The sequence below is a fragment of the Aphelocoma coerulescens genome, chromosome 5 (genome assembly GCF_041296385.1).
Source record: "Aphelocoma coerulescens isolate FSJ_1873_10779 chromosome 5, UR_Acoe_1.0, whole genome shotgun sequence".
Classification (NCBI taxonomy): Eukaryota; Metazoa; Chordata; class Aves; order Passeriformes; family Corvidae; genus Aphelocoma; species Aphelocoma coerulescens.
Window position 1 is genome coordinate 51,050,696 of NC_091019.1, and position 13,933 is coordinate 51,064,628.

At 38.9% G+C, this 13,933-nt stretch overlaps 1 protein-coding gene across 2 annotated transcripts in view; it reads right to left on the reverse strand.

Annotated features, from left to right (window-relative positions):
- Positions 1–308: 308 nt before the first annotated feature.
- Positions 309–13,933, reverse strand: part of TTC7B (tetratricopeptide repeat domain 7B) — a 130,240-nt gene continuing 116,615 nt past the window's right edge. For both annotated transcript variants that reach the window (XM_069018067.1, XM_069018068.1), the window contains one exon: positions 309–1,300. In XM_069018067.1, the coding sequence (XP_068874168.1) occupies positions 1,079–1,300 (222 nt within the window). In that variant the 3' untranslated portion in view covers positions 309–1,078. The remainder of the gene's footprint in view (positions 1,301–13,933) is intronic.

Sequence of the window (13,933 nt, forward strand, 5' to 3'; positions counted from 1 at the left end):
TGCTTTTCCCAAGCACTACCAAGGTATATGCAAATGTCCATATATTATGTAGAAGCAGTGTAATCTGGCTTCATCTAGAGCTGGCATGGAAGGAAGAAAAAATGAGTAGTGAAGATTGAAGGAAACCTGAAATCTAAGATAACAGTACCATTGGCAAAGAGTATAGCAGCTTCTTTTCTCTAGACTGGCCTCAGAACATTTACTTTTGGTGTTGCTCATCTTCAAGGCCAGCCAGCCAGCTCATAAAAATGTGTCCACAAACCATCTATTTCCCCCAGATTCTTAACCAGGACAGGACACAGGAAAGGTTCCATTTAAAAATCATTTTATTATTAACATAATCATCCCATTTAGCCAAGTGTGGGTTCATGTATAAGGAATGTCGGTAAATATTCCATTTGAGGCTTCTTTTTACATATTTCCATTGATAAATAAACTCTGAATTCACATAAAAAAGTTAAACTTAAATAACTAATATATTTTTTGTAACAGGCATACATTGGTAAAATATAAATATTCTTGTACTCAGCCTTTGCTCTAGGTAACAGTTAGCCACACATCACAGTTATTAACAACTACAAACAAGAACTCAACTGATTTTCTGGCCTGGACTAAAATAGAGATGGAAACAGAAAATTCACATTTTGACTTTGGGCCAAAAGAGGTTGAGAGGCAGGAATAGAACAGTTTTATTAACAGACTTGTTAAAAATAGTCTGTTCTGCCACTGAATCTTATTCTACAATTGGTAGTTGATTCCATTATAATTTTATGTAACACTCAAGTATCACTAACATAATATGGCACATCATCCATGAACAATATAACGATGTTTTAAAACTACCAGGGCAAAACTGCAGGCGATATGAGTGATTTGGCTCTGGCTCACCACTCTGTCCTCTCAGTCTGACATTAACATGTGGTGGCATCTCCCTGCTTTGGCCACTTTCCCGCAAAAGAGTGGAGTTTGTTACCTGTAGCTCTAAAGTTTCTCAAACTAACCAGTTACCAGGCAGTCTCGTACACTGGGGTTGCTCACCCAGAAGTCAGACCAAAAATCGGTTGATCAAGGTGCCCTCTCAAAGGACTCTGGGAATGATGGTAAAAGGGACCACAGGACTGCTGGCTTCAAGCTCCAGTGCCGTCAAGAAGCATTCAGTTGCAGCATCATCATTGCCTTGAGCCTGCAGCACCTCTCCCAGGCTGTTCCAGACCTCGTGGGCTGTGGAGTTCACTTGGACAGCATCTCTGAGAATCTTCTCTGCCAAGCTATAGCGCCCAAGCTGGTGAAGTATCAGAGCCTGCAAGAAAGCAAAGGGAAAATGGCTAAGATTGGCCAGTAGGGCTTTCCTGTAGCTCAAACAAGGTCACTGCAGTGAAATAAGGGTAGGCAGCTCTTGGGCTCAAAGTGTTAGACTATATAATTTTTTTTTAGTTTAAGAAAAGAAATGACCTGATGCTGGACTGGAGCAAGCTACTCCACACCAACAAAGTTAAGGGGCTTTGTACAGGAAACAAAGACTAAGTAACAAAAACTCCACCCATTTGCCAAGAAGCAGGAATTACCTGGGCTTTTGCATAAGCTCCTGTTATCTGAAGTCCTAAGGTGCATGCCCTGAGGTTTTCATATCCTCCCTGTGCATCTCAGCACCCAGCTCATGCCCTGTAACACCTGAGACCATACACAGCACCAGTGGCCCTCGGGGATGGCTGTAACAAGACTGAGTTCAGCTCAAGGGGCAACAACCACAGTGCTTGATTTAATCTGTGGAACAGGAACAGGGACTGATATTGCCCCAGTAATGCACAAAGGACCAGCAGGCACAGAACTTCCTCATAAGCTTCCTTGTTACAGATTCTCCATTTTCCTCTGCGAGATGAGATCCAATTCAACACCACACGATCCAGAGCACATCCAAACCCACTAGGATATGGGCTGAATGAAGCCATGGAAATCCCCATCCATCAAATGCAGCTATGTTACTGCGCCAGAAAAGTCATGGAATGACCCAGTAAGAGAGCTTTATTCTGGGATTATAATAATCCTAACAATATGCGTTTTTACATTGTGATTCTGTATTGCAAAACACATATGGATCACAAATCTTTGTTTTGCAGAGAGGCATCCCTTACTGCTTAGAGGCCTTGTGACTTCTCCCCTCCCAGCCCCCACTCCTTGGACCACAATTCTTTTTATCTCTCTGTACATCTGTCCCTAAAATCCTTATTAACCCAAGCACTGATGATTAGAAAGTACTGACATTCTATGCAGCCTCTGAATTATCCACCATACATTTCCAGAATTGTACCCACCAGGCTGACTTTCAGCTTGGGAAGACTGCTGACTCCATCCTACAGAACAACCGAGCACACCCTGCACTGTAGAACAATATAAAGAGTGCTGTACAGTATTGGCAAGTGAATAAATAAATGCAATGCAGGCTAATTTGTATCAGCCTGGCAGATGTTCTCACATAGAGGTGCTAGAGGGCTTTTCTGGGTTTGGACTTTTTTTGAGCTGTCAATTGAGTCAGCATTTTCAGAGCGAGTGAACAGTACTTCCAATACAAAAACTGATAACTCTCAGGGTCAGTGCTTTTTTTCCCTGCAGTGAAGTGGTTGTCAGTGAGTGGTAGGTATCAGATGAGAAACTACAAAAAATGAAGCAAGGAGATGGAATACACAAAGCTGGTGTCACTGCAATGCACCTAACCCTAATAAAATGTAAATGTTCTTAATTTTCAAGACAAGATTCTCTATTTTCAAAAGCCTTGCTTTTTTGGGGTGCAGACATGTATATTTTATACTAACTAAACATGTGAATTATTTGAATATTGGTAATACCTTTTTTCTTAAATATGCCAGACTATTTTTCCTGCTTGCTAAGGATACAAGCTGTTCTTTTCAAGACTGAAGAAAAATCCATTTTTGCAGATATAAGCCTGTTCATAGGAAGAGACACATATTACGTCACATATGCCCTATTCTGTATGGCAAAAAGGATAGCTGAGATTTTCCAGGTGATAGAACTAGAGCAAATACTGGCAGTTTGCCTGCTTTTATACCTTCCTAAGAATACAAGCATCAGTCTTGAAATTAGCATGTAGCAGTAGTGAAGGAACAACTCGTGTGGGCAATGGGGTCGCATCGTGTACCCTCATGCTTTGGGGACACAGCTTTCTTGAGGGAGCATTTCCTGAAAGTCAAGTCTTTCAGTGGTATCTCAGCCTGGGATGGTATGAAGACTCCTGCCTCAGGTGGTAGCCCTGAGACAAGCTTTGCTTCCAAAGAACCAAGAGAAAATTAGACTTGTTTCAAGCAGAGCATTAAAAGGACAGTGACATTTGATAACTGTAGTTGTGGGCTGAACTCAAACAAGTGATCTAGAGAAAGAATTCAAAGTACCCTCCGATTCATTAACTCTCTGAGAATGATGGTCAGATGTCATCCATTGTAAGTGTCCAGTTTGTAAATCCCCTTCCTGGATGACTTCATTAAAATTCTGAGGCACAGAACATTTCAAATTGTTTGCAGTCCTTGCCTGACTTTGCTCTATTAAGTATTACACACCACAGGCAGAAGGAGCAGGCATGTCTATCACACAGCAATATCCTTTGGTGACCTCGCACCCACGCTCATCCAAGAAAACTAACTTCAGTTTACCAGCTGTCAGCATATGCTTGCTTTCTGAATTAACTCTTCAGGAAAAAAACCTAAACCACTAAAACCAACAATGACAACAAAACCCACCCAACTAATCCCATTTCCCAAACCAAAACTCCTCTAAGACTTCCCAGAAATCTGTACAAATTATCCCAGTCCTTCACTGCATATTTTCCTCTGCTTTCTAACTGGGAACAAAATCTCGAAGCTACCAGTTCTGGCCTTCACTTATTTAGCAGCAGATGTATGGATGACATTTATCTGCAGAATAATGTTAAGTCTCTTGCTTTATGGCTGGAGATGGGCCTGAACAACACATCAGCTCTGCAGAAACACAGAGGGATACCTAAGTGACATATGGTTCAAACCTTCAGACTTGGCATGTTAGTTTAAAACCTAAGCAGAATGCCTTTTCTGTATATCCTCTCTATAAATAGAGATATAGTCTTTAAAAAGATAAAATATTAGAGGGATTTTGGAACCTGAATCAATTAGAAAAAGTGCTGTATAATAATTTGTGTAAATAATAATAACTGTCAGTAGGAAAACATCCATTTGACAAAAGATAATCAAACCAGTAAGTTCTGAAGGCATTACAGAAATCTAAGGCAACCTATTCATTCTTCATTCATTTTAGAATGCTGCAGTACTTGACAGAGGTGTTTAAGACAACTGTTGGCATCTGCAGGAGAAAGCAGGATCTCTCCTGCCATTGCATCACTTTCACATGAAAGAACAATAAATTTATGACATTTGCTCCTAACACAGTTATAAAAGCCTCTAATGTGTGCACACCTCTTCATTTTGCAGCTCGGTACAAATGTTGCTTATTACTTTACTCCATGTTTGGTTTGTTGAGAATTTTGGAGTTCTTTTAAAGTTGATTTTTTTTCCTGTGAAATCACTGATCTCCCCTAAGTGTGTTAAGGCTTTCACTTTCTCACTGGTTAGGATGTCTGTATGTTGTAAACTCTCTAAGCAAACCTTATTTTTCTTTTAGCCAGTTCTTCATTGTAGGGGTTGATTTTGTAATTCAAAAAACTCGAAGAGAGAACTCTAATGAGAAATAGCAAGGCAGAAAGTGAAGGGAATCTCTGAAGAAACAAACAGACTTTTTTGTACCATCATCACAATAAATGAAACCAGTGCTTCATGTCTCCAATCCACTGGTATTTATACCAGTCACTTTGCATAATCAACAGTACTCAAAGATCTGTGGAGCTCAGATGCTCTCTGCTCAAGGAAAGGTCAACAGCCTTTTACAGTGCCCAGCCAGAGCTGGGAGTAAAAGGGACTTTGCAATTCCAAGAGCCTCCAGGGGCTCTCCAAAGGGGCTTTCTAAAAGAGCAGCACTGTGTAACACTGTGTGCTGCCTTCGACAGGGAGGTACTGTTGTCACTACAAACAAGGTTCTATCCAGACTTCACATCCCAACAAAACAAAACCCTCTAGGAATTAATCAAAATGGGGGGAAAAGTGCTTCCAACTTCTGCCACAGGTTATTTTCAAGATCTTGCCAACTCTTTCCTCACCCAGTCTAGAGTCACAAAGTCTCCCTCTTGTTGGTCAATGATTTCACATGTGTTTCCTCCCTCAATCATTCCCTTTACACTTCATTTTACATTGCCCCACATACAAAACTACCAGTTTTTGCTTATTTCACCCCAACATCTCTCCAAGAACTGTTTTTTACAATGCTCAGTCAAACAGGGCCCATTTATTCATTAGACAAATGTAAGCATTTTTTTAAAAGGAAAACATTCAAACAAATTGGGATTTCCAAATGGAGCATTACAGTCTTCAAATAAAATTTCCAGTTAGAAAATGCAATATTATTTATTGATAAAATATCATCACTCAGAACCTGAACAACATGATATAATAAGGAATTGTATAAAGCCACAATTGCTTAAATAAGCATGTAGTGTAGTCTTCACTGCAAAGGTATCTTTTTTCTGCAGACAAGCTTTCTCTCTTTGCAAATTAACCTGTCATAATGATTACCAAACAGTCAATGGAAAAGACATATCTCGACAAATAAACATAGGACTAAAACTCTGTAACTAACTGATTTTTGATTTTGAAAAACAACTATTTAAAAAATGATTAAAACCAGCCATTTAGAGCAGTCCAGTAAGGTCACTTTTTTATTTGCTTCTAGGCAAGTGAGAAGCTAACATTCAATTTTTTTTCATGGAACTAACTTTGAAAAAATTACAGTCATAATTATTACCCATCATATGTCTCATCAAACCAGAGCTTTATCGTAAAGTGCTAAACTATATTTGGATTCCATTGAACTGGGGAAAAAAAAAAGGGTAAAAAGGTAACACTACAAAGATCACTGTGGCTTCTTCAGTGTAACTAAAAATTTTGTCTGAAGAGAGCTGGAGGTTTTCTTAAGGTTTACCTATCTGATTACTTCTCCACTGTGCCTGAAAATAAACAGTTCTCAGTCTTAACAAAAGCACCACTTGAGATTTTTACTTTTATTCACTTGAGATCAAGAGGGACATTTTCATTTTCTCTGAGAAAAATATAGACTAGAGGTGGGAGATGCTCTGAAAAGCAATGAAATTTATTTAAAAGTGAAAAAAAAGGGGAACTGTAACCATGAGTCCATTTGCACTCTTGCCTTTTTCAGGGACGGTGCTGAACTCTCTCTGCAGAGAAGGAAACTGGGAACTGGGAGAAATGGACAAAACAAAAAACGTGGCTGACTTAATGTGCAAAGAAGTGCCAGAGATTCTCACCATGTTTAAGAAATGTAGCCTGTTGACCTACAGAAATCTCAACTGTGGAGACTTGAGTAGTACCAGATATGATATTCACATTAATTTATTCCTGGCAGGTCTGTTACATTACTTGATTGCTAAAAAGCTTCTAGATTTGTATGACACAGACCTTATTTAGCCAAAAAATAGCCCTCAGAGATAAAAGTTTGCCTTGCAAAAACAATAGCTATAAGAAAACACTATAAGCATATGAAAATAAAAAACGGACTGATTTTGCCTTTGATGATAAGAGCAGGGAGACAGAAGAACAGTGGCCAGTTTTGCTGATGACCTGCTGAAGCTCAATAAGCTAACAGCTGATTACGTATAAGCTGACACAAAGCTATTCAGATGTGGAAAAAAAAGATTTTTAAAAGCTACAAAAGATTTAAAGAACTCACTACATCCAACTTCACAATAATTTTCCCAGTTCACTATCTTACTGTTTTTAAGCAGGTCCCAGCCTAAGAGATAATCAACTTTAAGCTGTGATATCAGAAGGAAATGTTAGAAACATCTCCATCCTATCTAAAAACTTAAAAATCAGGGATTATGACCATAAATAGTTACAAAACTTAGTGTGCAATGTATGCATTGCAAATCCATATGCAGTGTAATTTTAGCATCACAAAACTGCCCCTTGTTACATGGCGCTTTTTCAGCCTATTTTGCAAGTGTTAAGGTGGCTGCTATTTTTAAACAAATCTATCAAACCTGAAGGTTTACCAGAGACTTGACAGTGTTATGCTATAATAATGAAACAGAAGTGTTAGTGAGGCAAAATGAGAAGAATTTGTCATGATACATGGAAAAATAAGTAAAATTCTACAGCTGATACTTTCCAACCTCTGTGATAAAAATACGCATTTTAAATGTAGTCTATAATCAATATTTTACACTTACATAGAGTGAAACAGAACATTATTTATATACTATGCTCTCCTATTTTCATTTTAGCTGATGACTTTGTGCTGAAACATGTCCATCTAGTCAAAGTATGACTTTGCATAAGAAATCATTTATAAACTCCTTTCAAAGGCACATGCACGTTGAGTCATTGTACATAACTATTTTCTGCAAGTACAAAAAAATTGTGACACAACGCAGCAGTTAGAAATAAGCCACTCCATCAGAAAAATGATGAATAAACATAGTTCTGTATCTGCAGACACAGGTTGCATTTTAATGCAGGGATTTTGAAGGGTGGCCACATTATAAGATTTAAAACCAACTGGATTAACCACACTACACTTACTTTACAAGTAAAGGTGATAATAAATACTTTTTAAATTTTTTTTTTCTTTTGGAAAAGAAACTGCAACATGTATAGAATTTGTTTTCCAAAATACAGAATAAAAAACTACTTATCTTATTTTCTCTAAAAAGACAATTCTTTTGAAAAATAAAGAGCATATTTCTTCAAATGTGGTCTAAATAAGACTTCCTAGCAGCTCAGTATGGATTTTCTTTTTTAAAAGAGAACAACCAGCTAATAATATAACAGTCAATCACTCACTAAACCAAACAAAGCAGCTGATGAACAAATATGAATCTGTGCCTGGAGCCAACACTTTTGTTCAGAGCCTATCCCAGAACATTGCCAGCGCCACATGTCCCTCTCTGCCTGGCCCCCTCCCTTGCCTTCCTCCATGCCCAGCACACCCTCTGTGTGCTCTCTGGCCCCCCTGGAGCCCCAGTTTGTTCTTTCTCTGCCCTTCCCCCAGTGCTAACATACCCCCTAAGGTATCCAATTGCTTCCCCTGCTGCAAAACACTTGTTGCTAGGAGAAAACCTACTGCTTGGCAACAGATTTTTAAAACAACAACTTTGGCTTTGTTACTCACTGAACTTCACATCACCAGCATGAAATAACGAACCCGTGTGGTCGGGAGTGCTTCTCTGTACTTGTAACTCCCTTGGAAATGACCGACCCCTTCCCACAAAGATGTGCTTGCCTTTTAGTTCCTTACAGCTCACAGCCCAGAATGCAGAAAGGTTCAAAATCGAAGTTTTTTTTTTTAAAAAACTGCTGATCATAGCCTTCCACTGAGATGGAAGCTCTTGGGGGACTTTTCCTGTTAAGACAACGTTGTTGCAATAATCTGCTGTAATTTTGATTTATACCTCATGTGAACATCCTATCAGCTTTTAAAAAAATAGCATGACTACCATGCTACATTGCAAGAACCAATTTGACAATAGCATGTACACTGGAAACAAATAGAACAGCTTATGATAAAGTGAAGCAGGTAGTGACTCCAGATCTTATTTAACTTTTTATCTCCATCTGAAAATTGTATTGAGGGTCTTATTTTATATGCTGTGGCTACCAACACAGTAAACCCACAATGGTTCTCCCTTCAAAAGGCAGATGGCTACAGCTCTGGCAAGTACTGCATCACCACTGGCATCAGGGAATAATTACATATAGCCTTAGCCCTCAGATTATGGCCAGTCCTAAACTTGGAGTATTTGTCATCTGATGCAAACGTTTTACATTTCGTTCCAGGTGTGACATCATGAGGTGATGCTGAACTGTATGTAGGTCTCTTGATCACCTCCCTCCATCTGGAAGCTTGGTAGCATTGCATCTTCCCTCCCCCCGCTACCAGCACTGAAGCCACATCATTGTCTTCTCACCTCTCCCACAAACCAGAAACGAGGATTTCCCAGATTTATAAAATACATACACCTGTGATGAAAACTGCTGCAGGAGATCACAGCTTCACACAGTGCTGTTTATGAAAGGGCCCATAGTAATTTGGTACATTTTTGTCTTTCCCCTATGTAGACAGTTTATAGATATAAACACATCACAATGCATTCCCTACAGAAATCCTGCCACTTGATCAGTCTAATCTGTAGCTGTATTTCAACACTGCCTGGCTTTAAAGCAAGGCCAAGTTTACCATTGGATCATTGTACTCCATACAGAGACTCCTAAGAACTGTTTGTTATTGATGCCATTATTTTCCCAGTATTGAGTCAAAGGGTCAGAAGTACAGAAAACTGTATTTCTATTATTCAAAAGCTAGGAGTAACATAAAAGTTTCAATATCCAAAAGAGGGGAAAAAAGACCCAAATCCTCCAAAAATGATACAAGTGCCAAACAGGATAAACAGAAAATCTCAGACCAAGGTTTTTGAAATGAGTATCCTCAAAGTCAGCCCACTGAGTTAATATTCAATTATTTGAGCAAAAGCTGGATTTTTCACAAGAAGTGAGGATACCAGGAATTCAGGGTCCTTACTCCACTGCCTAAGAGTAGGTTCCAGTTTAGAACACCTGAATGTTCCTGGTTTTGAAAGCTTGTGCTCCATGCAAAACTACTATAATGTCAAGAAATTAATGTTTTTCTGTCCATCAGTCAATTATGGATAGAATTAAAAAATAAATAATTAGAAATAGCAAGCAGTGACTTTTTAAGAAGCTGTTTTTCATTAATGACAGTTCTTCTATACAACCACATAGAACATAGTAGTTGTATGTGTCTTCTGGAAATAGTAATTAGAAAAATTGACCAAATGTTTTAATGAAGAAATCAATCTGAAGTCAGGGGAATAGTTTGTGTATCAAAGGAAAACTAGAGTTGCAGATTCAGTGATAGGCTTTGTGAGTAAAATTTACAATTAATAGAACTGTCAGAGTTCAAATCAAGCACTGTGGAGATCTTTAGCTAGATTGCCACTGTATTGAAAGCTAGCACTTGTAGTCCATGCTTGTACACACTCAGTACTACAGAAACTAGCACTTACTTGTCTGAACTTTTGAGACTATGGAAAAGGAATCAGAAGTGAATGATATTCTTCTGAAGTACCTTTGTGCATTTATGCATGTGCATTTCTCTCAAATATTCTGAAAAATGCTGTATTAAATATTCACAGTCAGAACTGCAGTATTAGATAATAGATGACCAATCTTTTCATTACTAAAATAAAACAGAAATTCATAGATTAAAGCACATTACTCACATTTCTACTCCTTTTGCCCTCAGCCAAAGAGACTTCTGCATATAAAAATACGTACATACATATGTTTCTAACTATGACTAATGTCACTGTTTCAAAAGTGTTATGACACTGCAGCAGCACTTACTACACTGGCACTGCAGTAACCTCTAATAAAGAGAGGTTATTTTTAATACAGCATTAATAAATATTTTTTTTAATAGCATCCCCAGGAAACAGAGCACTTCCTCCCCCGCAAAGCAGATGTGAACCGCCATCTGCTGCTCATGCTCAGCACACTGCACTGGAAGGGCCATCCTCATGGCAGTGTGCAAAAACCTCCCGGCAGGAGAGGGAATGCACCCCCCCCATCTCTCCCCGGATTCTGAAAGGCAAGGCAGAAGCTGTAGGTAGCTACTAACCTGCCAGTCTGCCAGAACAGCTGCCAGCAGACTCTTCTTTAAGGGACAGCTATTTTCAGTGTGAAGGGAGGGCCCACACCCTCCCATCTGTGCACCATCAGGCACAGGTCAGAAGAGCCAGAACTTAACCATTGGCTAAGAAAGGGCTTCCAGCAGTTTCAGAAAAATAAAACAAACACTTCCCTTTATACTGAATTACCTTGCACAAAATTGGAAGAAGTTGAACATACTGAAAACTACAGAAAAAAGCTTCTGACAACTAAAGAGAGAAACCCAAACAGCAGTATTTTTGGGAAAAAATTATTAAAGACCTAAGAATAACAACAATGTACCTCAACAAATCAGCTTTTGTTAGTAGTGATCTGGAAGCAGATTAACATAACTGAAGCATCACCTAAGTTTTATAATTAAATTCCATATAAGCCTGTCACATTTTCTCTCAACTGTTTTTTTTTTGAGGATCATTGTCAATTTCTTGTTTCTTGTCAATTTCTTGTTCCACAGTGTTCCACACTGTTCCACAGCCTGTAAGTGCTAGGAATCCTGTTCACATCATCTTCCCAAATTTTTCCCTAGCTAGTTTGTTTTTATTTGTTCCAGTGCCAATGCCACTTAGCCTTATTTGGATTGTGCATATTCCTCTCATGTTTACAAGGATCATATATTAGTATTAAAGTTTCCTACTTCTCCCAGGAAACTCTGCAGAGATTTCCAGTGCGACACTGCAGTCACCTTGGCACTCACTGGGTACAAGGGCAACACTGACGCAAAGCCGCAGGCTGGGTTTGCCTTCCAGCCATGTTACTTGGAGATTACAAGAGAATCACAGCCCCAGCCTGTGAGGAACCCCAAGTGAAACCTCTGCCTTAGTGCATACTGAGGGTTCACTTGCCCTGTTGGCTGGTTTCACTGGGCATGGCAGTCTCTGTTTTGGGGACATAAAGCAATCAGTGGAGCATGAACACCACCATTCCACAAGGGAAGGAGAATGTGTAGGCTTAGAAAAGGTGAGACTACACTGTTGACAAGATGATGATGCTGATAACAGGGACAAAATGATGTCTCATGTTGTGCCTGGCCAACTCATGCACAATGGAGATGCAGCTCTGATTAAGTACTACCCCAGCTCTTTGTTCTCCCCAATCACTTCTAGACTCAGTCTTGCTCTTGCACTTTATATTTCTGAAAGTTATTTTATTTCTTTCACTGAAGGGTCTCCAAGTCTCACTTTTGCCTTTGTCCTGTAACTCTTCTCACTGAGTAGAGGTACTGCACAAACTATTCTAAAATTTTCTGTCAACAAATTCAGTAATATTTAGTGAAGTCTCAGTTATTTCATCACCTAGTTCTTCCAGAATTCTGGTCAACTCCTCCATACTCTTCCACCAGCAAGTACTTGCCATCATTTCTATACTTTCATTTCCACTGCTAATTTTACTTTTGCCATCCATGATGAATACCACATTCCTGTTGAAGATTGAGGCAAAATATGACTTGCAGTTACGGACTTCTTGTAAGTGGATATCCATCACTGCACTGATTGACACAGCATGTTAAATCATATTCTGCAGTTGGTTTATGGCTCTTGAAATACATTTTCCAAGCTGTATAATAAATTAGTGCACAAGGTTGGAATCTGCAGAGAAAGTGTAATTCCAAATGCTGTTTCTCCCTCAGTCCTCTCCTTTTTTTACTATTGTCAGCTGACAGGCAGCTGGAATAAATTTGAGCCCTGCTTCCCAGAGTGTAAGAGCCTTGTCCATTTGAGTCACTTTTCTAGTTCACTGGAGCACAGTTGTCAGGAAGAACAAGAATGACAGAAAAGGCACTCCCCCACAAAGCCAGGATTTGATCAGACTAAGCAAACTGGGAAGTTAATGCTCTCCGAGTAAAGAGCTGAAATGCAGAGTGGCAGCTTCCACTTTTCAAGGAAGGAATTTTCAAGGAATAAGAACTACAGCAACAGCATGGGTTTGGTGGGGAAGGTGGGAATTCTGGAACTTAAGTGAGCTGCTGAGTCTGAGGTGAGAGACAAACATTTCCTACCAGTTACTGTGTTAAACATCCATTGATTTATTGTCACAAAAATATTCAGATATAAATGTTACATTAAATCAAATGTAATCCACATGGCAGAAGGGTCACACCTACTCATAACAGGGTTTGATTCTGCAGCAAATGAGGTGAGTTTGGATGGCCAAGCTAAAGCTACCTCATTTATTTTCCAGAGATCACCAGCTGCTCATACTATCATATCACAATTTTAAAGGAAATTAAGTTTGACATGTCAATTACTTTAATAGATCTGACAGCATTTCATACAGTTTTATATTTATATCAAAACCAGTTATTTCTGGCAACTGTAACCTACCAACTTGTGGCTAGGCATTCAATTAATATGACAAAGTATCATCACAGACTGCATTTGTGTCATAGCATTTCACAGCCCTCTGGTAAATCTTTGGGTCCGTGACCCTCACAATACCATCCGTTCCAATGCTATTGTGGCTATCACTTTTTCAAATGGTCATAAATTAAAAACCAGACAGAATCCCAAAGAAGCCATTGTCACCAGTCAGGACAAACTGTAACAAGGACCATGGAAAAATGGAAATTGAAATGGCTGTGCAGCTGACAGAGGTTCACTTGCTCATCTTTTGAACATTTGTCATTTGTAAACACATGACAATATCTGCCTTAATTTATTCTTGCACCCATTTAGAAAATAGGGGGGTTTGATTTTCAATGAGAGAATGTACTTTGAAAATTATGTCTTTATTTTAAAATATTTATTTTAAGGTAGCAAAACCCACTTACCATCAGGGTCATTTTAATTGAGAAGCCAAAGTAAAATCCTTTCATTTAGTAGGTCAGATCACTTCTGATAAACAGCAAGTATTCTTCCAAAGTGCTACCTAACACGATCTTTGTCCATGTAGATTTAGAGCTCTGCAGCCATTTTCACACCGTATATTGTACAGAAGAAATGTTGAATCCACATGATTTTTTTGTTATTTCTGTAGCCCTTTATGGATAAGGTCTCTGTATCACTCACAATTCACTATTTGCCCTAAACCTATTATGCTATCCAGTAATACAGCTAACTAAGCTAATGTAGCACAATACA